The sequence below is a fragment of the Cygnus atratus genome, chromosome 2 (genome assembly GCF_013377495.2).
Source record: "Cygnus atratus isolate AKBS03 ecotype Queensland, Australia chromosome 2, CAtr_DNAZoo_HiC_assembly, whole genome shotgun sequence".
NCBI lineage: Eukaryota > Metazoa > Chordata > Aves > Anseriformes > Anatidae > Cygnus > Cygnus atratus.
Window position 1 is genome coordinate 19090781 of NC_066363.1, and position 25771 is coordinate 19116551.

At 36.8% G+C, this 25771-nt stretch overlaps 1 protein-coding gene across 1 annotated transcript in view; it reads right to left on the reverse strand.

Moving 5' to 3' along the window:
- Positions 1 to 25771, reverse strand: part of ARMC3 (armadillo repeat containing 3) — a 62127-nt gene that overhangs the window by 15235 nt on the left and 21121 nt on the right. Inside the window, exons 5-12 of the mRNA XM_035545378.1 lie at positions 24716 to 24841; positions 22880 to 22948; positions 22379 to 22554; positions 20720 to 20914; positions 19730 to 19913; positions 13669 to 13821; positions 13441 to 13546; positions 689 to 938 (exon numbers count right to left, since the gene is read on the reverse strand). Coding sequence (XP_035401271.1) covers positions 689 to 938; positions 13441 to 13546; positions 13669 to 13821; positions 19730 to 19913; positions 20720 to 20914; positions 22379 to 22554; positions 22880 to 22948; positions 24716 to 24841 — 1259 coding nt within the window. The remainder of the gene's footprint in view (positions 1 to 688; positions 939 to 13440; positions 13547 to 13668; positions 13822 to 19729; positions 19914 to 20719; positions 20915 to 22378; positions 22555 to 22879; positions 22949 to 24715; positions 24842 to 25771) is intronic.

Consider the following 25771-nt stretch of genomic DNA (forward strand, 5'->3'; position numbering starts at 1 on the left):
GCAACTAATTTACATCACAAAATATTTGAATTTGTATTGTATTGTGTGCATGACAATCTGATTAACATCCTATTCTCTTGTGTGCTACAGTATCTTTCCTATACATGCTGAAGGAAATATTGCTCATTTGGATTTCTGAAGAGAAAAACATTTTAAGAACAGTGAAAGAGGTAGATTGATTATTTATGCCCCTTATTCATGTCCTAATTAACAGCTTTGACCCTTGAGAAATCTCTAGCTTATGATCTATGAATGCACACAGCACCATCCTTATTTATGAAAAGAAAATAATATGACCATTGATAAACAGTGAAAAGTTCAACTTGCTGGATGCTACTGATCAAGGGATTAATTATATTTTGAATTTTGTTTGTGTTACATTTACTCCACGTGCATCCAGTATCTCATAAATCAAAGTCAGGCATTGCCATTTGGGCCTTGAAAGCGGACAGCAATAAAACACTGAGAGAGAGTAAAGAGAACTTCTCATCTTCAAAATACAGCCGTCAGTTGCAGCTGAAAGAAACCTTAATGTTTAATGCTCATAAACATAGATTAAAATATAGCCATGGCTGAAGCTCCACTGGAAAGCTGTATGGCATGAATTTATGCAAGCTGGGTAAGTATGACACAAACCTCAGGATTCAGAACTGTTACAAACAACCATGGCCTTGAAGAGGAGTTTTACCTCAGCTCTGGCATCAGCATCACAACCCAAGGCAGCCACGGTGAGCGCTGCTCTGCTTTGCACTGGGCTGCTGGTCGAGCGCAGCGGCTCCGTGAGCGCACTCATGGCCCCGTGGCTCTGAATGCTTAGGCGTAAGGGTTCTTGCGTGGCCATGTTTGTCAGCACTGCAGCAGCATTAGCAACGGCTCCATCCCTCTGAGCATTCAAGGTTTTTACTAGTGGCTCAATTCCTTCTGCCTCAGCAACAGCACTAGTAAAATAAAGAAGAAAAAAATGTTGGTTATTTTAGGACCGTTTTTTCCTCTTATTGTGTTACGTGTACCAACTAAATTAGCCTTAACGTGTCAAGAAGAACTTAAATTTTCGCTTACCTGCAATAAATTGAAAGAGTGATGTTTATATCTAAATTACGATCTGAAATTGAAACTAAAAACTGAAGTGTGAAAGCCCTCCTTCTGATGCCTTCCCTAGATCTGACCCACAGTGTGAAGCTCAAGAGGCACAACCTAGGCAGGCAAACCAAGTCACACACTTACGGATTCTTTAACTTATCAGGACATGGATTCTTTCTGAGGTTTTGAATAAAGGAAATAAATCTTGCATCTTTTCAAAGATGTTGAAATTCTCTATCTTTAGTTCCAGCCAAATGCCTCTTCAGAGTCTTATCAGCCTTCCTTATAATAATTCTAGCATGTTTTCTAATGAGGATTTTAGTGCACAGAGTATCACATTGCTGTTCTTTTTGGTGTCTCCTTAAATTTCCGGGGTAGGATGTGTGGGTGGCATAAACACAGCACAGCAAGCTTCTGCCACTCGTACTGAGTAGGTCTACGTGGTGCAGTTCAGTGCAATGTATAAATTACTGAGCTGGCTTTATACAAGCTGATTTAGACAGGAGTACAGCAGACACATTAGCACCAAGCTCAGGGCTGGCTATGACTGTGGTTCCACAACACCAGGAGACCCAACTGAAATATTCCCTCTGCTCCCAGATGACCATAGAGGCCCGTGACTGAAGGCTGCTTTCGCAGCCACATTTTAAGCAGCAAATAAAACAGGGGGAAGAACGCTGTTTTTTTTGTAAGGACCCCTTCATAGAGGGAGGTTAGAGAACAGCCAGGATGAAGCAGCAGTAGTGAGGAAGTGGTACCTTTAGGCAGGAGGCAGCAGAAGGTGCAGGCAGCTGCACTACTGGAAGACACGTTTGGAGGACTTAAATGTGATGTGCTGCAGAACTAATTGTCATGTGTGACTAGAGCTCAGTCCCAGCAGAGGGAACTGGCCTATAAGCACCTCATCTTTACACTGATATTCTGCTTCTGGCAGCCACCTGAATGGTGCCCTGTTTTAAAAAAGAAAATCAACTTCATATTTAATACCCAGGATAAAGAATATATCCGAAAGCAGCTGGTGACATGGCTTATAATGACAGTAAATTCTTGACTACAACTGATGCAGACCCTGAAGAGAGAACCCGGATTTGACTGAGGGGAAACTAGCATGCTCTGACAAATCTGCATCTCCCATGCTGAACAGGCACATGCTCCTGTTACCACCTCATTATGTATTCCTTGGATTCCTTGCCATAGGCAAAAGAGACTACTGATACAAATAGGGTTTACTTTCTTCAAACACTGTAAGATATTCCATAACTTCAGACTCTTGTTAACCTTCTTGCCAAGGCTTTGCTTTCTGCTAAAGAACAGGCACTTACTTCTTTGTCTGCGTCATCTTACGTCTATATCATCTTACGTTCATTTCAGGGGTATTTTTTCCAATGTCACTATAAACCAGCATGCTACAAAAATTGAATTGTCTTCCTTCTGGGTTTGTATATAAAATTTGATCAAATGATTTGAGGCATATGTTGAATTTACTGTCTGCTCTTAGTAATTTTACATTGGGCTCATCTGTTTGTTAAACAAAAGTTGGCAATATTGTTAGCAAAGGAAATGCACAGATGGCAATTTGAATTTTTCTTGCAACTGCTTTTTTTATACCACCTCTTTAGTTCATTTCTTCTATATCAAAAACTTAACAAACTCTCCCACCTCTATCCAAGCATATCTGAGCACTTGAAGCACAGAAGAGCACGCAGTCTTTATAAGCTTTGCTGACTTCCTGGCAACACATTAAGAGGAGAAATCTGGATGTGAAAAATCTTACTTTTACTGGAACAGCTTCTTACCAAAAATCTAATTAATCTTTTGGTAAATTTTACAATTACAAAGTAAACACAAGCTTAAAAGTATAGCATAAGCAAGAAACAGTTACGCTCTCAAAGACCGTCAAGGCATTGATAAAACAAAAACACCTCAGGGATGCTGATGGTCACTCACTTCTGCAAAGGAGATACAAAGCAGAATACATAGCAAGCCCTGCCATATAATCGCATTACATGGAAACATAATGCAGATCTTACTGTGAACTGATCTTAGGGTAAGTATCTCCAAACCCCGCTTGCAGAGAGGGGGGATGCAAATACTCCTGCACAGACCTGGAATGAATCAGTACAGATCAGCAGGGTTTGTCGGGCTGATCTCTGAGCCTTGGCTACAAGGTGGTGGCAGCTGCAGGCAGGGCTCGAGGACGTGTATAAGGAAGGCTGCCAGGCAAGTGGCAGTCCCCAGTTTGGAAAAACATGCAAAAAGCAGAAATCCAGGGACTGACAGTGAGTAGGATTATTAGCTGGGGTGCAGCGTAAAGGTATATGGCTAGTCTGGTGTTGGCTAACTAATCCTCCTGGAGCACCAGTAACTTTAATGCAAGCACTTCAGGATCTGGTCAGAAGTGAATCCCATTTTCAGATGTGCTCTGCACTCCTCAGAGCATTCACAGTTAGCTGGATTGCCACTTATCTGGGTGTCCGACCTCTCGTTCCCTAATTGACCAGATAAGAAGAGCTGAAAATACACATTTTTTTACTTAGGTAAGGCCACAGCATTTCTAGGTTTTCCTGTTATTATGTATTGTCTTTTCTTCCCCCAAAATATTTTATCCAGATTTCCAGCTCCAGTAGTTCTGCAACTCTATCCAGGCTGCTTTATATGAAGAAATCCCGTACACGATTGCATGTAAGGATCAGCTATACAGCACATGGACCACAGGTTTTCAGGAAAATATCACATTTGGAGCATGTGTATCAGTGACATGATGTATGCACCAGCAAAGTGATGGAGAGGCTCACCATACATGCACACAGCCATAAGCTATCGTACTTACAGCATTGCACAGTATATACACACATACCTTATCCAGAAAACAAGCAAACAGTTTTTCCTGTACAGTGGATGCACAGAAATTGCAGTACTTCCAGGATGCATGGGACAGAGGCACTGCTCATGAATTGCAGCCTTACATCTCACAGGTGTAATACAGCCAGCACTCCTCCAAAGGCTCAACCTACTATTCCTGCACTACACCCAAGAGCACATGGATTCTCCCACAGGAAATCCTACTAAGCACGCAGTGCCTATCACACTGCTTCCAGGATGACACCCAGAACGGGGCCGTGCAGCCGATCGCATTAGAAGCAGATTTACTACAATCTGCATAAAGCCCGCGAGTACACAGGTACTTAACAAAAGAGCAAGGTGCCAGCCCCTTGCACATTCAGAGCTGACCTCAGTGAGGTACAGAGCACAGCCAATTTTCTTAAGTGCCACTCAACTTCAGAAAGATTGAGAAGCACTGCTTCCGAAGATCATACATATTTATTTCAATCCTGCATTCTACGTTCGCGCAGATTCATCCTGAATCACAGCTTTGTGGCTGCAGTTTAATCAAGTAGCACAATGGATCACACGGCAACAAGAATTCCTGTTAGAAGTGACAACAGCAGGTAATAAGATGGGAAAGTAACCAATACCTTTAGCAATATGATTTAAAGAGAGGCTGGAACACCTGAGGGAAACACTGGGTCACCGCCACCCATGGCCACAGAGCTCCTGCTGCTAAAGAGACAGCAGTGCCTGACCTCCAAAGGGAACTGAACAAATTAACACAAATAAGTTTTTAAGGTGCTGAAACACTACAACATTAAGACCAAAGTATGGAGGTTGTTCCCTTCCATTTTGGCAGTTACGCACTGTGTAGTTTTTTTATTACAAGGAAAGAAAAGTCAGAGCAAGAAGCTTCTACCAGCACTGGCTTTGCCTAACATAGGTAGTGGTAGCCTCTCCCTGCCCGCAAAACACATTCCTTCTGCTTCAGACAGATCCTGCTGGCACGGCGCACTTCATCAGTGCTACCAGTACAGGACTACATCTTCAAAGGATGAAGTGAGCAGTGGTTCAGCTGAAAAAAAATAAATGTGCTTATTATATAAATTATATAGAAAGTATTCTACTATAGCAATGGAATTCTTTCTGATGTGAAAAAGAGTAAATTATATAAATCCTCAGTTTTGTTTTTTTTTTCTTCCGCGTGGTGTAGAGACCCAAAATACATCACATTTCCTAATCATGGAGAGAAAAGATGATGGAAAAGAAAAGAAGACAGTGACAAGGGAAAAAAAAGGATGTCGCATTTGCAACATCAGTTTCTTTGAAAAGTAGAAGGTGACTATCTGAATCGCAAACAAGAAACCCAGACAAGATAGGTCTAGGGTTAAATTAAAGTTAAAATAATTTGAATGTTATGATACAGAAATGCATGGTTATGATCATTAGGGTGCCTAACCTAACAGGGTTAGGCATTAACCTGAACCAGGGTGTACAGTACAATTCTGATTACATTTGGATTTTTTCAAATGACTACATACAAGAATAGCTAAAATATTTTTCTCACATGTCACTGGAAAGGCAAACATTATACACTCAGATACTAAAAATTTAACTTAAATGATTAATTTTAAATATACATAATAGCATAAGTTATTAAGATATTTACTTGAAAATAAAAAGATCTCTCAGGACTCTAAGAATAAATGCTGAGAGTTAGAGAAAACAAGTGTTTTGTTCACTGTTTTTATTGCAAAATTCATTTCAAAGTAGACAATAATATTGTTACCGAAAGTTTCACAATACAAACTGTTTTTAAACAGTTAAGCTGTAGATGCATATTAATTTCACTTAACTGAATATTTCATTGTGTTAATTGTCTGGGGTGCAATAGGAAAGCTCAGGCATTGGTAGAGTGTGTAAACAACCAGTAAAAATCAGACTAAAACTCCAGATTTTTTTAGGACAGCAAGCTCTCTGGGGCAAGAACCACCTCTTTGTTAGCATCACATCAAACCTAATAGCTCTGCTCCCCGATTAAGCCTCCCAGCCATGGCAAGAAAGGTAACAGATTATTGACTTCTTCAGTGCACAGGGATGGGTCAGCCAGCTTTTCTTCCTGAAGAGAAGGTTCAGCATAACGGAGAGAGAATAATGTTCAAAGAACCGACAGAAACCACCAAGACCGCCCCTCCAAACCCTAAAGTAGGCAACCTCACATGGAGCAGAGACAGAGGGGAAGAGATGTGGTGCAGCTTCACATCACTATTTGCTCTGGGTTGTGCTTAATTAACACTTGTGAGATTGACAAGTCATAAAAACGATAGTGTGTTCATGTCTGCTCCTTCTACCACTATTGAACATAAATTGGTTTCTACTAAATTTTATTTTTGATTCTGTTCTATTCCTTTCCCCCTTTCTTGACTGAAGAAGGATTTAATAGAATTTTTGCTCAGAGAAGAATTAAATTTTCCCTCCTCACAAAAGCCATTGGACTCCTTATGGACTTCATTTTCTGAATACATTTGCAACTGCATGTTTAATTTCTGTGCAAAATTACTGTGATTGTGTGTGAGGTGCTTAGCTAGCCATTTATGCATGTGCATATCTCATTTTCATACATAATTGCATGTAAATTATGCATAAGAATTATGCATCTAATTACACACACATTTTTTTAAATCAACTCTGTGTTAAATCGCATGACTTCTTTTTCACACAAGACATTTTTGATCCAGCTCTATCACATAATTTCTGACTGTAAAGCAACTTCAGAGGCTGAAAAAGAGCATGACAACCAGAAGTTGAAAAAAACTCAAGAAATACATTCCTTTTTGTTCCTTAAACGTATTAGTTTGTTAATTCTTTACCTTCTTATGCCATCAGAATAATCACATACAGTAAATGTCTTCTGCATTTACCAAAAATTTCACTTTGCAATTTAGATATTTTCAAACGCAATCGACTGTTTTATATAGTCACTCTTATTTTATTTAATGACTATCATTACTTCTGCTTTCTTCACTGTTCAAGGGAAACTAATGTCAGTATGTTTATTCCAAGTAAGAGAATCTAGCACATGGGAATCTTATCTACAATTTGGGGACCCTTTGTACTACAATGAAAATATTGATTATATCAGCAAACAATATTCATTTTTCATTTCAGGAACAGAGCCCTCCATTCCTATTTTTTAATGGCAAGTACCTTGTTAAAATATCAACAAACCTAAAACTCAATAAACCTTATGGTCTGGAAGCAATCAAACTTTAAACTGTCTGGGCTAGCAGAGGCCGTGATACCTGACTCTCATTGAGAGAGACACCGATATTTTCTAAAGTCTGTTGTTGAATTCAGCTGACAGCGTTATGAAGATCTGACTTCCAAAACTCCAGTATACCTAATTTGGATTTGAAACATTACAGGGGCATTAGATAACATGCCACAGTCAGTGCACAGGTTAAATTCACAGCAACACAGAAGTTTGCATGATCAGACCTGCTACTTCCTTGATTGATCCTCGATTCTGTGATTTCACACTAGACTAAAATAAGTTAAAACATACACTTTAATAATTCGTATTTAATTAGATTTGTAATATATAAACAGCTACAAAGAAAACGTGTATGCTAAACAATCAGTAGACTTTCCAGAAATGTACTCAAATGTAAGATAACCCTTGTCACCTTTAATTCATAAAAAGTATAATTCATCTCAGTGTGTACTACTGAATGTCATCGTAGGGATACACACTCAGGAGAAATCAGCATACTTGCACCACATCATAAAATGTAGGTTGTTTTTTTTGTTTTGTTTTGTTTTCCCTAGGCTTAGGAGTCTCCATCCAGGAGGGATCCAGTCTCATCTGACCCCACAGAAATCTACCCTGTGAAGTTACAGGTGAAAACACATGCTCTGAAGGAAACTCCAAACTTCCACAGGTAAGACAAAATGGATCATATTGCAAGGCTTTGAGGGTAGGAGAATATAAACAGCCCCAAAGATTTTGTTCTATTCCACAAGGTAGAACTTCTATTTAGTTACTGCAATTTAGAAGTGTTCTATTTTCTATCTGAAACCGATACCTCATAAGCCTCAGGATGATGTGACATGAAATTTGTGTTAGAGACGAACGCTCCACATTGGTCTCTGTTTTCAGTATAACCCCTGATAGCAACACAGTTAAAAATAAAACAAGAGTCGTACCAGGAACAAAATGCAGTGTCTGAGTCTTCAGAGGAACGTTACCATATACTCACACCTTCACAAATCTACGAGAGAACAGCAGCTGGCTGAGTGAAACACCTGTCAGTGGGGGATGATTTAGGGTACTATCCACAAGTTGTGCATCAGTCATCTGATGCGTTTCTGCATGACATCGCAGCATCAGGCATTGATTCAGCTTTTATGCTAAGGGAGAAATCTACCATAAAACACTTGCAGTAACTTGAAATGAGAAGCTTGTGAGATCTGGGGTAATGACCATGCTGTCTTTTCTGTTTAGAAAGTACCTATCACACTATGGATATATGGTAAGAGAAAGTCAAACCAGGAATCTATTCATGGCATGAGTTAACTGGATGTATTTGTATAGGGCTCTGCAGAACGGGTGCTAATGTAAAAATAACAACGCAAACCACAAAACCCAACAAAATCCCTTTTCATTAGTAGCTCAAAAATGTAATTCTGTCACTAGGGGTCAGTATTAAAACATATTACCTTTATTCAATACAGTTAGAGGAATTTCATTGTTGATCTCCTCCTTCAGGAACACAAACTTATGTTGAACCATAAAAAAGACAAAACCTCTATTATGGATTATTGCCTATTTCTGTTTTTAAATTTAACACTCACATGCTAGAAATTTTATATATTCTCATAAATTAACACATTCATGAAATACTGACTCTTCAATTTTCATCCACTTATGTGAATTAGGTTCCAATGACAGTCTTGAAAAAGAAAACTGATAATTAAGTTTTCCATTTTCTAACAGGCAAGATTACTACCTAATGATATTACTACTTAATGGTAATAATCATTACTTTTTAATGATAATATCAACATCTGAAATGTACGGAAACTGGACAGTCTTTAAATTTAGTCCTTGACAGCCAGACCCTTCTCAAAAATAATAAAAAAATCTCTTGTGGATAATGAAAATCTCCCTCTAAGAAGGTGAGAGATTCTCACTACAGGTGAGCCTTATCTGCTCATAAGAGACTAAGGGTTGTTAGATCAGGATATGAATTTCAGTTTGGAATAGATGCAAAACCCACTGAAGTCAAGGGAGAAACTCATTTTCTCCTCACTGGGCACTGCCCCTAAGCAATGAGTTCCCAACCTATGTTCCTGTTCCAAGCCTACTCCATATCTTGGAAATCTTCATACATCTCACAAAGCACACATTCAAATGCTACAATAATGCCTATAAATGCCTATATGGACATAATTTTCCTGCTGTAAACAGGTCCAGAGATTCCTCTGAAGAATTCAAGAATTAGAAAATTAAGTAACATCAAGCTTGCTGACTTTGCAATTTTTGTGATGATATTTTATTATCTTGAGTCCGGATAGGATTCTTAGAAATATGTAACATGACTCTAATTATAAACCCCAGGAGAAATATTCTGCCAGATCTTCAGTCTGTCGGGTACCACAATTTCCTGCAGTACTGAGTACAGATGAACAAAATTCATCCCTTTCCTTCTTCCCCCAGACCAAACTAGCTGAATGCTATCAATTTTGCACTTAAAATAAGCAATTTAAGACAAATATTACTGAGGCTGATAATTAATTTTCATGTTCATTATAAAGCTGCAAATTTTCATATGTTTTTCTTTAGTGGTAACTCCAGTAGATGCCCACAATTCAGACACTGCCAGATTTATGAAGCCAGCTACTAGAAATGGCATTTGTGCTAAGACAATACTGAAGAAAATGGTTGGCCAAATTAACTAATGCCTAACTAGTATATTTGAGATCTTATTTCTATGCGTTACTTCTAACCAACATCATATTTATATTTAACATGATTAGCTTACCCCAAATACACGGTGAGCAAAAATAAATGGTTATACTTTAAACAGGAAAATATCGGCAGAGGAAAAAGTAAAACGTTTGTTCTGTAGCTAGTTGTATAACAGAGAACAACTTGTCTTTCTGTCCAATAGATGGCACTGCTGTTTCTTTATTTGTTTAATTCTTCAATTTGTGCATAATGCACATTACTGGAGTGACTGTGCCTACATTTCCTGATGCCTGGACACATCAAAAATGGACAGATTTCATAGACTATAAAATGGCATTCAGCCATCCAAATAACTCTATACAGTTTTCAACAATACAAGTTGGTGTTCTGGATTTAAAAAATGTAAAGTGGATGCAAATACCTAGCTGAATATAATTCTTTTCTTCCCAGAAGCAGGCAAACAGAAACAAATTCTGGCACATATCTGAAGGATGGCCTCGGAGCTATGCGCATAGTAACATCCCCAAACCATTTCTTTACCATACGTTAGAATAAATATACAGCATTCTAAACTGCAGCATGCTTCACAATTTTATTTTTATTTACCCAAGTATTTTCAGGTTAACACTTTATTATCAGTATACAGAACAACTTCAATTCTCTCATACTTTATGATAAAATTCAAATAAAAGCATCATCAGGGGGTATTTTACTACTATATTTTTTTCTGTGTGCTGCTGAAGCATGACCACATCAGTTATGCAACAAAAGCTTAAATGATTGAATATTTTAAAAGTTATTTGCAGTAATTTTTATGTATTCTGGTAGAGATCATATAGAAAATCCATGTTTTCCAGTAAACCTGAAAACTCAAATTGTTGGTATTGGATTCATGTTCTCTTCTGTTCTAGACCTTTGGTTAAAATACTGCGAGGGCTGGAGTCATTGATTAATTTATTTACTTTTGCCAAATAACAGTTGCTTGGGGACTGGTGTGAAATGACAAGCTGGTCTCTGTCCCGTACATTGTGAACAGGTGTTCTAATTACAAAACCTCCACCATATTTGACACCTTTATTAGCTGTCTCAGTTGAGAAACAAAGGATTGATTGGGCAAGGGTACAGAACTAGCCTTTCATTGCTGTGGGGAAGCACCTAGAGGTCAAGGTTAATATACATTAGTGGGGGGCAGTATTGCCCATTGCCTGTGCTGCTCTTGTGTTATTAATCAATGGAAGACTTTATCCTAATGAGCTGGCTGTTGTGGGAGCCTTAATTACACGTTTCTTTTAACTTGTATTTTCTTCCATATTATATGAAAAGCAAGAAACGTTACTTGATCGAATATTCCTATGAACAACAAATCTCCGGCAAAAATAGCAGTTTTGTCCCGTTTACATTCTGTAATATATACTGTGCACAATGAAAGGGCAAGCTACTCATCCTTCAATCAATATAACACATGCAAAAACAGGCACAAAATGAAATATTGCAGAACACATATATGAGTTCAACAAGATTGAATTTTGTGTTCTGGCTGGCTGGTAAATAGTGAAAACATATTTACAGTAAATAAGTCTTCCCCTCTACTATAGCCATTTTCTTGTTCTTGCCATATAAGGCCTTCCTCATACTACTAGCTTTATGATTTAATATTCTTGGAGAGTTTATAACAAGAATCTAATACATAGCCAATAAAAGGGCACTAGTCTCATTAGTCCCATTTGGGACCAGAATATTGTCAACATAATTACACAGCAAGGTCACATCACTATAAAAGTATATCAGCATCTTCATTATATATACACTTATTTTCAGTGGTTTACAAGGCATACACACAAAATACTCCAGAATGAAATATGATTATGGTAACTCAATCTGGGATTCATTTTTTCCAAACTAATTTTTTTTTTCTTAATTACACAAATGTAGAATACATATGGGCCAGATAGTCAGTCAGTGGGCTGGAACTATACCAATTTGTATCAGCCGAGGGTCCAATTCTATATATTCATTTGTAGATCTTAGTCACACTTGGAGCCATCTATGATTTATTAATGGTTTTGATTTAGAAATGAAGCTTTGAAGTAATTATATAGTCACATGGCATTCATCCAATATACATATTTAATGTAAATTATTGCTTCCTGATTTTCGCAGAAGACCTGTGATTAGATTATCTTGTGCTTCCATATTGTAGTTGGAGCTGGATTGCAAAGACAGAGAAGTATATGCAAGCCACCTTTACAATTTCCTGACTCTGTCTAGCAAGAAACAAATACGGCCTCCATTATAATTCGGAGGAACAGAGACAGCTATTTCCCTGCCTGAGGTCTCAGAGAATTGTTCTAGCAGTTGAGCTAAACAATGTCCTGACTATCTCCTTGGCAAAAGAAACTGAATGAGTTGGCATAAGCTGCTATACCAACTCAAAACTCTCCAGAGACTCCCTTTTCACAATGCAAAACCTCAAAGGGCTGCGCTACGAAAACCAGCTGTAGCGGGGCTGAGAGTCTGACCCCTAGACTCCAGTACTGTGCTCTTTTTATGTGTGTATGACTCCCACTGACACCAAATGGAGAGTCATGCACATGAGGAGAGCAGAAAATCAGGCAAAAAAAAATCTCCTATGCGAATCTGAGAACAGAGTATTATTCTCTTGTGTCAAATTATGGCTCCATCTGGTAACATTAAGTGAATACTGGTGACTATTAGAGCTGGATCAATAAATTGAAACAAATAATTTATTTGGTGAGTTATTTTACTTTTTCACTTCAAAGAATGCTTGTGAATGGATTACAACTTCCTTGAGTATATTCCAGGAAACTTTTAAGGAATTTTATTTTATGGTTTGTTAGTTACATGTGATTGCTCATATACGTCAGACTGCTCTGTTTCTTTTCCTTGAACAGAACTTTTAATAGAGTTGGGATAGCAGAACTCTCCAACTGACAGTAGAATTTAGTTGGTACAATTATTTTGGAACTTACAGTCAGCTAACCAACCTTTGCTAATTATTCTGGATACTGAAGTTACATTTCTTTTCTTTTAGAGAATGCACTATGAGTATTCTCTATTACTTGGGAAACAAAAAGAGAAAGAAGGACGGTGCTGATATTTAGAATATATGAGTGTCAAATGTCTCAAATCAGTCAAAAAAAAAAGCTGCAGGAACCATCAAATTTTAAAGGATACCTTGCTGATTTTGAATTTTCAAAAAATATATATATTAAAAAATCCCACATCGAATGTCTTAGATTATGAGGCATATTTTCCTCATATGTTCTCTTCAAAACATGATTTGTACCTCTGTTTTCATTACGTCTGCTTCATACCTTTCCCCGACAGAGCAAATGTTAGTGGAGATAGTGTAACTCTTGTAACACTGATGAGAACCAACCTATTCCAGCTGACTCATAAGCACCAAAAAGAGCTTACAGACACATTGAAATAGATCCTTGTATGATAAGGACAAGATGAGGCATTCATTAAAAATCAAAACATTATCACTTGTGTTCAGATTAGTGTTTTATATAATCATTTAATTATTGCAGACTCACCTTGAATTACTAGGACTGGCTGTTGTCAAATTAGCTAATGCTATGACTGCAGCTTCTTTTACCTCTTCATTGTTACTGCTTAGCAACTCTACCAGCTGGGGAATCCCTTTAAAACAAACAGTTGTATACATGAACCTTCAAATAAACCACGACAATCTGCAAAATTGTAACGTTCCTTACAGAAGAAAAAGCACAGACTGTCAGTTCGTTCCTTCCCACCTTACTTACCCTGGAGTCCAAACGCACGTTTGCTAGATAAATTCTCACACATGGCAGAAATCGCTTGGGAAGCAGCAACTTTAACTCCATCATTATCGATTTCCAAAAGGTTTATGAGGCAGTTCTCAACCTCTTCCTCGTTTAATATTTTTCTATTTTCAGCTTTAAACAAAAAAGAACAATAGCATTAATCTGCATTTGTTTTCCAAATCAGTGAAAGGACATGAATTTGCTTTCATATACTTGTTTCTAACGTAACACTTGCTTTTGATACCATGGAAATGAAAACATTTTGCTAGGAGGCACCAGCAATTAAGAAATGTGCACAAAGGACCTGATCCAAAGCCCATTAGACTTCAGTGAACTCTGAATCAAGCCTAAAAGATGCCTATTAAATACAGCTTTAAACACACATAGCTCAACAGAATGCACTTTAAAACTTAAATTCGCATAATGTCGACAGACATGATGAAAAGAGATCTTTCCATTCAGTAGATCATACTTACTCAGGACCAGATTTACTCCAGTTTATGCTAACAAAGTTCAAATTTATAAAATTGAAGAACATACTAGTAAATGTATAACTAAATTTAGTGGAACACCAGTTAGCATACTCTCATAGCCAAAAAAAGGCAGGGGGAGTTAAAATCGAATTTTAAATTCTGTACAGCTTGCAGTCCTTCATTAGAACACACTGTGCAGAGAATTTCAATTTTGTATTTTTGCCTGGTCACGCAGGGTTCACTGATGACCAACTATATGCAGCAGCTGAGAAACACCACAGATGTTCCTCTACATAAGTAACAACAAAGAGTCTCTGCAAAGTACCTACAGGAGTCTGACAAGTATGCTTACAACTTCACTTAGGCCCAAATGGATTAGATCAGAAGTCTGGAGGACACGTCCAAACTCTCTCCTCTCCCAGTGTGCAGGTATTTGTTAGAAACTGCTCTAAGTCAAACCTTCTTAGCCAGAAAGACACTGCACGTCATATAACCTGTACAGTTAAGAGTCAAGCAAAATGAATTTAACTATATGCATAATTTGAAGTGGATTAATTACATGTTTGAATTTATATCTACATGGTAAAACTTTCAAATGTATCAAAGAAATTCGGGAACCAAGAAGTCTGCAAGACTTTGGCACGTTTGGAAATTTTACTAATACTTGCTAATGCTTTCATGGATCAATGCCTTATGTGGTCAGTTGTCTAATCAATTAAAAAAGAAAGAAAGAAAGAAAAGAAAAGAAAAACAGTGCAAGTATCATTTTAAATAAAACTGAATCTATGGTGAATAGAAGTAAAGAAATGTAAGTCCACAAAGCCAAAGAAAAGACAATTTGATTGAAAAACCTAGGCATGACCAAAAAAAACGACAAAAAAAAAAAAGGCTCAATGCATATACACGAGAAGCTAGTTGTTTTGTCCTCACTAGCTCAGTTTTAACTGCTTTTATAACCATCTGAGATACGCGATTGAAATCTGAAAGTAAAACACGCACCAGATAAAACAGGGAGGATTTTAAGCATCAGCAGAACCTTGGCCACAACCTTGATGTGTATCAGCCAGCTCTCAAGAGAAGGCCTTAATTGGGATTACAGACCGTTTTGACAAGTAATCAGGTATGCCCCTAGCCTGTTGCTTGCCAAAGTAGTCCATAATCCCTAATAATGATCTCTAGAGGTTCTTCATGCCTCAGTAATTTGGTTCTTATACAGCAAGTTACTTAGTACTATACGGATTTTCTTTAAAATTGTTCTTGTTTTTAAAGACAGTTATGATGATAAACATTGTTTACACTGTCATTTTACAGATAATTTAAAAGATAATTTATGCCTGTATGAAGTCAGAATAATCATTATAATAATATGAATAATTTTTGAATGAGTAAAAATAGTGATTTAAAGTATCTTAAACAGAATGAAGAATTTTTCAATAATGTGGAAAAACAGATTTTGAATCTACTGTAAGCAGTATGCACCTATATATAGCTAGCTAGATAAACAGAAAATTATTAAGATCCAGGTACCAATTCTATGTAAGGGAGGAATATTTTCTGCTGATCCTTTCTCCGTTTGTACAAGTTGTTCCCTTTGGTTTTTACAAAGAAAAGAAAGAATTCAGAGTTGAAAAGCATCCTTTGTGTTAAAGCAATTCTCATGTTCAGTGCCAACACCATATTTACAGTGATGAATTTCTTGACCCCTAAGTCATTTGAATACATTGATTTAACACTAAGTAAGATACTCAGGTTGGATAAAATACCCAACCAAAAGAGTCTGGAGTACTAACACTTCTGTCCAGTGTTTCATGAATTGGCCCCACCACAAGCTAACCTTTGTTTTTCAGTGTGTTTTCCTGTTTTGCCTTCTTACCCTAAAATTGTGATCAAAGAGTTCTACTGATCATACATTCAGCTCATTGATGTCAGTTTATGGAATTATTTATACCAATTTCAAATGAAAAAAAATGTTATTGTTAAATAGTATCATAAACTTCCACTGATCTTGAGATAACCCAAGTAAATAAAAACTTGTATTGTAAAAAAGCAGATGTTAATCAAGTTACAGAGCATATTTAGTATGCTCTCTTTTGAAAAGATTTGCATTTAGATACATGTAAAGAACTCAGAGAGCTTGAAACCAGAATTTTGGCAGAGTGAAGCCAAACTTGAGTGAGTATGATCATCACTTTCTCCACATACATTCCATTCCACAGCATTTTGCTGTTGTGGTGCATCTAGTATTGGCAGAGGAAAGTCAGGTCCTCCTTAAACAACAGTCAGGATAATCCACTCACAGATATTCAGAAATTGACAGCTTTAAATTATATTTTGCATTCTGAGGTGATTGCATTATTTGCTGTGCAAGGAAGGAATCACAATAAAATTCAACACTAATAGAACTACTGATAGATTAATGTATTAAATTCAAAATTATGTTACAGAACAAAACAGATTTCCAGTGTCAAAAGGATAATGATTACAGAAATTTGATCAATTTTAACTTACTTGAACAGAGTAGCATCCTGAAGATGCTATTTAAAATTGAATATAGTGTTTGTGCCACATAAGTTTATTCTGATATTGAGAATAGCTCTTAAGGGTTAAGCTTGTCTTATAACATAAAACAACAACAAAAAGTTACAGGAGTCCTTTCTAAAGGGCTCAGAGGGGCATAAAACAAAACTGTTTGTCATGATAACATCACGAAAAAAACAGTAATCATTTCAAAAACAGACACTGCAGTATACCTGCCTAACAGGATTTAAAAAGACATACACGTTCTATCATAGCGGAAGTAGAATATTTCATTTAAGGAAATACAATACTTTTTTCCTATGCATGCAGGAAATGTTCATAAAATACAACCATGATTATCAAACCTGACGAATGTGGGCGACCTTATGGCTATTGCAAATTTAATGAAAAGCCATATAAGACCTTCAGGCTGTGTTGTGTTATATTGGACTTACATAGAGTCAGGTATTGGCATAGTAAGCATTAGAGTTGCAGTTTGGACAGGATTACTGGTCTGGCTGGGATGGAGTTAACTTTCCCTGCAGTAGCTTGTAGCTAGAACAGCACTGATATCACAGCAATGTTGTGTCTATTGCTGCACAATACTGGCGCTGCATCAGGACTCCCTCCAAACCCCCCAAATACCAGTAGGCTGGGGGTGGGCAACAGCTGGGGAGGGGACATCACCGGGGCAGCTGACCTAAACTGATTGAAGGGATATACGGTGTCACACTCAGCAATAAAAGGTGGGAAAAGGGGGGCTCTCATTATGAAGTCTGTCCTACCAAACAGCCAGTCCACATACCGAGACCCTGCTTCCCAGCACACACCTGAACATTGCTCGTTGATGGGAAGTAGAGAATATTTTTTCCCCTCTCTCTGTGCTTCCATATGGCCTTTGCTTTTTTTTCTTTTCTTTTTCTTCCCCCCCCCCCTTCTTCCTTTTCCCTTTAATTAAATTATCCTTATCTCAACCCATGAGCCTTTTCTTTTCTTCCCAGTGTACTTTTCTTCTCCCCCTCTTCTTCCAAGGAGGGGGAGTGAGAGAGCAGTTGTGGTGGAGCTCAGCTGCCCAGCTGGATAAAACCACCACAACAGGCTGTTTGGTGTATTTACAACCAGGATCCAAACAGAACAAAACAAAACAAAACAACAACAACTGCATGTCGTGGCAAATATTTCTGTTATCTTATTGCCTTTGGACTATTCCTTAAAATGGCCCCAATGCCACTTCTCTTTCCACTGGAAGCCTGACTTTAGACCAGTAGCTCTTGGTATGTGTAATAAATTCAGTACTTCTGGGGGCCATGCTGAGCAGCACCTGGACTGTGTTTCTACTGCACCACAACAACACGTTGCCCTTTATCTAACTGGTTGTCACCAAAATTCTACAGCTTGGGAGCAAATATTTTAAATCTTCTGATCTATTTTCCCATCTTGCTCCATCCATACCAACTGTCATAGGCTGAAGAAGAGAGCAAACCTTTATAATGAAACCACATTGACTCCATTTGTAAAGATATATGACAAGAAGATGCATCTTCACTGACAGTAACATTCAATGATATAAGATCATATGCCGTACTGCAATATATTACGTGTACTTCTTGCCACTGCGCTTTACGAATGGTGTGTTCAGACATGCTTCTACTAACAGCTGCTAAAATATTAGGTCACAAAAACTGAAAAAAGGAGTGAAAGAGGGAAAGAAGGCTACGCTTATTTGAAAATAAATATGAAAAAGGATGAAGATGCAATAGAAAGTAGTAGGAGCAAATATAAATCTACTTAGCATACTACTTACAAGCCTGTCACAGGACTATAAAAATGATACCGACAGTCCTAAGTAGCATAATAAAATAACAATGCAGGAAAAATACACAAAGAAAACACTGGCATAAGAAGGTTCCTTCCTATCTCTGATATCTAAACATAAATGAAAATATTTTTCTCTGATTTGCAAAGCTTCCAACAGAGAATGATAAAAGCATACAGAAACACAGAATACTAGGAAAGGTAGATTCTATTACTTTAATATATCATTTACAAACAAAATAATTACAAACAGAAAGTCAAACTAAGGAAGGTGAGAAAAGAAGTGGAAAGATAAAATGGGGAAAGAAGAAAGGAGGTCTGAAATACTGTAGGAAGGATAGATTGTTTTAGCCATGCATTAAATTAGACAGCATATTTGTAAAATAAACCTAAATTAAAGACATGACTCAACCATGAGGTGACAGAAATATGAACAAAATATTTAAGCTCTGCTGTCATAGTTACTGTCATCAAAATCCCTCGACAGAATCAAAATCTTCTATAGACAGAAGTATATTATTTCTTACATTGCATTTTGTTATATAGCAGTACTAGGCATATGTTGCAATTCAGAAACCAATGTATGGAAAGAATTTCAAATGTAGATTTATTTAAAGATCATCCTCGTGGGCAAAAGTGATGAGTATGTTCTGCCTAATTCAGAATTCCTTGGTGAATTATAGAAAAGTCTATAAAAAGAACCATAGTATGAATAATTATAAAAAGATGACAATAAAACTATTTAACTCCACTGGGAATATTAATCTGCAAGCCATTTGAAAGGCTTTTTTCATGTCCCTGTTAAAGGAATTTGTATTTGAAATTGCCTGACATTTAGATGAGCAGTTGTATGCAAAAGGAACTAAGCTTGTGATTAAGTCTTAACTGATATTGATGAGAAATTGTGCCAGCAGAGGTGACAGTTTATGATGCCAGGTAACTACCATCTATAAACAAAATTAAAAGGTCATATTTTCAGAGGGCCATTTTTCTTTAGGAAGTCAGCATTTTGCAAGAATCTATTATATTTAAAAATAAGGCAAAATCTTAAACTATTCATATACATGTATTTCCCAATTGTGCTCTGATTGCCAAGATTCATCATTGTAATTCTTTCTTGCCAATGTTTTCCTCAACACAAGTACTATCCTCAACCAGATAAGACAGCCTCATTCTGGATGAAAATTTACTTCACAAACAAATTCACATACACAGATTTTTAAAAAGTCACATACAATCATAAGCTGCTTTGGCAATTGCCTTTGCTGCATTCTTCTGAATATCAGGAACAGTAGAGTCTCCTACAAATGAAAGTAGCTTTTTAAGGCCTCCTGTCTGCTGAATCAATTGCATAGCATGCACATCTTCAAGACAATTTCCCAACACAGCAAGAGCTTCCACATGTAGATCGTTAAATTCCTAAAAAGGAAAAAAGCCCATACAAAAATAACCTTAAAATCAGGATTAAAATATCTCAGGCTTTTAACTTTGTAGGATAATGGTCATAACTTTCTTTAGGACATTTTGTTTATATTACAAAATATATTTTTTCATATTTATATTAGTCGCATACTTTCCTTGATGTGCCTTAGGATTGAACACAACTTACTAAAAACAATTAAGAAAAGAAAAAAATAAAGTGTCTCATTTACATCTGAATGTGTTAGGCAGGTATTCAGAAAGGACCTGTCATCTTAGAATTTCAAAAATATCACAAATTTCTCTATGCATTATATTTCCCTAGGTGACATCTGAAGTCAAGAAGCACTAAAGTGAGTCTCATAATAACATAAACAATGAAATTTCCAAGGTAGGAAATTATATTTAAAGCCATGAATATCAAAGGAAATTCAGAAAACAAGATCAGCATTCAAACTGAACCAGTACCAGAGTTCACCATCTAATAAAAATTTTTGGGAAAACGTAATATAAAAAGATACATGGTGAATATTTCTTACATTTACAGTAGTTTGAGAAATGGATGGCAAATGCAAAACAATATGGCAACAATGCAATAAAACAAATGTAAACATTTTATTGTAATCCCTTTGCTACCTCTTCTACTAAATTAGGTATCCTAGCTTATCCTGTTTCTATCACAGTTAGCTCCAAGTAAGGAGCTATTTCTTCTGTTACCACTCTTCTATAACACAAACAATATTTCTCATTAGTCATACAAACATTAGCGGCAAGAACGAAAAACTCTTAAGGCAAGTAAACTGTACATTGGTTTCCAGTATCTTCAGAAGACAATCTAAGCCTTGATTTTCTCCCAGTATTATCCTGGTTCCTCTGTCTTTGCTAATTACTTCCAAGGTTTTAAGGGCTAACAACTGAATAACTGGGTATTCAGATTTCAGTAGTTCCAGCAAGGGTGGAATTACATTCAGTTCGCAAACTGCAGCACGGCTTTGAAAATCCTGTAGCAAAACATTCAACAAAGAATGTTAGTGATAGAAAATACAGCAGTACAGCAATTCCTGACTTTACAGAAAGAACACCAAATATCTTATTTCAAACATACAAAAATGAGCCAATACACAAGAACATCAATTTCTGAAGATTTCATTTTTCTTAGCTAAGAATCAAACTGAGTATGATCAACCTCCCCCCTAACCTTAAAATACAAATTTTTTGCATTACTGAGGTATACCCTACAGTATCTAGCTCTGGCTAAAGAAGTCTGTTTACTTTTGGTTTTGCCATGTTTGTCTCAATACACACATTTTTTGAGAAAGTTTTAAAAATTTCGTTTCATCATTTTTATTCATATCAGCGGGGGAGAAAATAGTTTTAACAGTACACCGTGGTTGCCTGGTTACTTCTTCTTTTGTTTCAGTAATTATAAAATAATGATTAAAAATCTCAACTTTAAACAATGTATATACTGCTCAATAAAAAGACAGTAGTAGATTATATTAAAATAGAAAAAAATAAATAAATTACAATTTGCTTTTAAATAGCTTATTGCACATGTGCAGCATGCAATTATCCTTATCAATATAAGCAAGCACCAGGTGCAGTTATCCAGATATACCCTGCAACAAAGACAGCGAGATAGTAAAAGAGGAGAAAGAGTAAAATGTGATTCTGAATAGACATGCTCTGATGCCCCAAAAGAGATAGAGTTATAAACTGAATTCATTACTGAATTGATTCGCTTAAGCCTTGGAAGAGAACTGACATACAAATGCACCATTCTTTTGCTAAGCAGCATATGGATGACAATAGTGCTTAGCGTGAAAGTAGCCAATAACAAATCTATTCCTCCAGTATGGAAAGTAGCTGTTGACAGCAATCACCTATCATTAGGAAGATGTTCAAAAACTGTGACTATGGACTTGCTGGCCAAGACAAGGCACAATGCAATTACAACTATAGTTCTAGAATTATTCCGGCCTTTTGGATACACAGGTTATAACTCTCATTACCAAGACTAATATTTGCCAAATAAGAAAACATATTCCTACTTAATTTAAAACGCATCTGAATCCAATTCTGGTCTCACACTGCCGTACCGCATGGATAATTGCATTAAGTTGAATAGAAGTACAGTCAAATCAGTGATATTCAGTTAATCATAGAATCATGGAATGGTTTGGGTTGGAAGGGATCTCTAAGATCACCCAGTTCCAACCCCCTGCCATGGGCAGGGACACCTCCCACTAGACCAGGTTGCGTAAAGCCCCATCCAGCTGGCCTTGAACACTTCCAGGGATGGGGCATCCACAACTTCTCTGGGCAATCTGTTCCAGGTGTGACATCTAATGTTTTCAAATACATTGATAAGTGCTGAAGAGTAAAGGAACCAAATATTTTAAAATTATTAACCCCATTGAGAATGTTTATCTGCCTCTGTAATTTAAAACAAGAGTAAACTTCACCTGTACCAGGAGATAGATACATTCAACTGAATTCTTCTTAACATCAGGATCAGGACTATCTAGTAGTCTGATAAGTGGTTCTAATCCACCTTGCTCAAATATTTGTACTTTAGTAGTATATTCAACAGCCATTTGAGCCAGACACAGAGTAGCAAATTCATGAATAACCACATCTTCTATAGGAGAAAAAAAAAAGAAGAAATGTTTTGATCAAGTTTATTCAGCACAGTATATGCTCACTAATCTGGTGGTTTAAAACATTTTTGAAAGTAAATAAACATTAGCTGTTAATCATACCTTATTTCTTCATAAACATGTTGCTCCATCTGTACAGCATAAAACATTACTCAGTGAAAAAATGAGCTATACAAGTGATTACCTATTTAATATATATTATGAAAAATCGTAAGTTACACAGAGGATTTTATTAAATTATCTGATCAAATGACAATAGAAAATTATTTTTGAGAGTATTTTTGCACAAGGAATATTGTAAGCTACCTTCTGGCACCAGGTGGGATAAAAGTGCATTTGTGACATCCAGTTCCCTCAGTAACTTCTTGACATCATCTACAATGAAATAAATGCACACATGAAGTCTTTTATTTGGCAAGCTGGACTGAATAAAGAAACAGATTCTGCTCCAAGGGGAATGTACTTAAGGTTACTCTCTGAGTGCCAAAAAGAATTGACTGAAGTTATACCAAGATCATAACGGGCCCAGAAAATGTACAGGAGATTTTCAAGTACAAGACAACATTCTTTGCCATTTCATAAATAGAAATTTTCTCTATACTTCATTGAAACTTCATTCAAAATACTTGTCTCTAGTAGGTTCTTACTGCATGTTGCACAGTTTTAGTTGTCAAAGAAGTCATACTCCAACTGTTAAAACTATTTGTACTTAAAATAATCAAACTAAAAACAATCCTCCCTTTACTTAATTTTCAAGCCTTCACTTTCTAATTTTCTGATAGCAGAGCCCACTTTGCAAATTGAAAACATTAATTATACAGGTCTTATTAAAATCACAAGAAAGACTTTCAGAAGCATTTTTCTTGGTAATGGCAAACTAGCCAAACTACAACCACTAGACAGAACAAACAAAAAACATTTGGGACAGACTTCATGTGATCTTACAGAGCTGTGTTGTTACTATCAACACATTGCAGTGCTGAAATGTAAGAGAAATGGTACATGAAAAATGTACTTATAAAAAAATAATATATATATATATGTGAATATAAATGGAAGATCTTCAGCCATGCAAATCCATGTTTGTGCAGGAAGCCAAGGTCTGAAGGGAATAACTGTAGGCTAGCATGGAGTTGAAAGTAAGGTAAAGAGCATAAGATATAATGCAACATGAAAAGCAGATAGCAGTTGGTAAAAGATATAAATAGTGGTTAGGATATCATCATGAAAGACAACTGGGCAGATCATCTTCCAAAATAAGACCTGATTCATTATATTGATTGGGTATAAGTTTACAAAGCAATACTAAAATAACTGCCACTGAAACTCAACCTTATGTCACTTAGGTTTTCATCTTCTTCAGGTATGCTTACACTCTGCTTACGGAGGCTTGATCATCTGGCACTCAGCCACCCAGCATGGATGTAATACATACTCACCTTAGAAAAAGGTACAAGAAAATCTGCATATACTGTGGTTAACTCATCTAACAATGGTAATGGCTACACAAGATACACTGGCTTGCCATGACTGAAATGTCTCTGAAACATATTCAGGATAGGTTGAATATCACTAGCTCAGATACAAGTAACAAATACCTACACAGGAGCACTGACCTGCCAAAGAAGCTGGGTAAATGTGCGTGTCAATGCTTCAGAGTTCAGGGCTTTTTTTTTTTTTTTTTTTTTGCTATTGACACTTGAGTTAGCTGCTATAAATTTAACACTTTTTCTCCATTATCACTGTAGTTACACCAGTGCATCCAGTAACAACTGATATTTAACCACACCTTTTTTTATGTACATGATATATACCACTTTATCCTTCTCTTCCAATTTTTGTAAAAGAGGACAGTGTGTCATTTCAACACTGTTTGGGCATCTTATATAGTCCGGCTTTCTCTGATAGAGAATTCCAGTACCAAACTCTTTCAATTTGTCCCTGTCAAAACAAAACTAATGACTTGAGGAAAATTCACTTCTCTTGTATTCTTTTTTTCCCCAAATCAGTGGAGTTCTCTCTAGCAAACTAGTTCCTTTGTTTTCAGTCGCTAATATAAGAAAAAAAAAATCACAAGCCACCTATTGCTTTGACGACCACAACCATACACATTGAAAAATGTTAAAAAATTGAGACTCTTACGATTAGAAGCCATGATACCAAGCACCATCATGGCATTTCTGCGTACAATTGGATCTTCATGTGAGATGAGTTTATACAGACGTTCCACTGCTCCAAGACCAAGAAGTGTCACTTTGTTTTCATCACCTAAAGAGTAATTAGGTTAAAAGTAAGAAATGTAACAAGCTCATAGTTCTAATATAACAAAGTAAAATAGCTACCATTTTTCACCGGACCACAGAAACAAAGGAAAAAAGAAGACTGGACAGGACCATGGGAGCTCCTGTTCAAGACAGAGCAGGAAAAAGCCTTGCTCTTACCATCACGGGACCTGTTCTGCTCCCCTTGCTCAGGCAGTGTGGGGCTGTGCTCTTGCCCGAGGTCATGGTCCCTCACCTGCTCTGCTGTCACCCTGACTGCTGGTTCCCATCCCTTGTGGAGCAGCTGGCCCTTGCTGCTACCTGGGAACACGACCTAGTGGTAAGAGATATGGTGACACCCACTGCTGAGTTTACAGATAATCCAAAACAACTGCCCTGAAAGTTAGGCATTTCACTGGCACGGTAACTGTATGGATAACATATTACTACACAACAGATCACCAGGGGAAAGGATGATCCCATACGCCTCTGAAGAGAAGTAAGGAAGAACCTGTCAGTCCTGTGCCAAGTGGTGGGGAAGGATATAGGCTGATTTGTCATCATCATGTTATCAAGGGTCATTGATTCTTTTAACTTGTTTTTGGATATGTCTCTGATATGTCTTTTAAACTGTTTTTGGATAAAGCTACTGGTTACAACAGGGTTCATCTCAACCTATATATTTTATATATATATATATATACATATATATACACACACACACACAATAAAAATAATTACTTTAAGAAACGTTTAAAAAAGAAAAAGTATTCAGAAGCCGGAAGTTCCAGTACTAAAGTTGACTATTCAAACTAAAGTATGCCTTCTTAATGTGCACAGTGGCTAGTCTTTAACAACATTACGCACTAACATTTCCTTAGGATTTGTATATCAGTTCTCTAGGATTAATTAGTATTTTTAAAGCAAAGGATGCTTC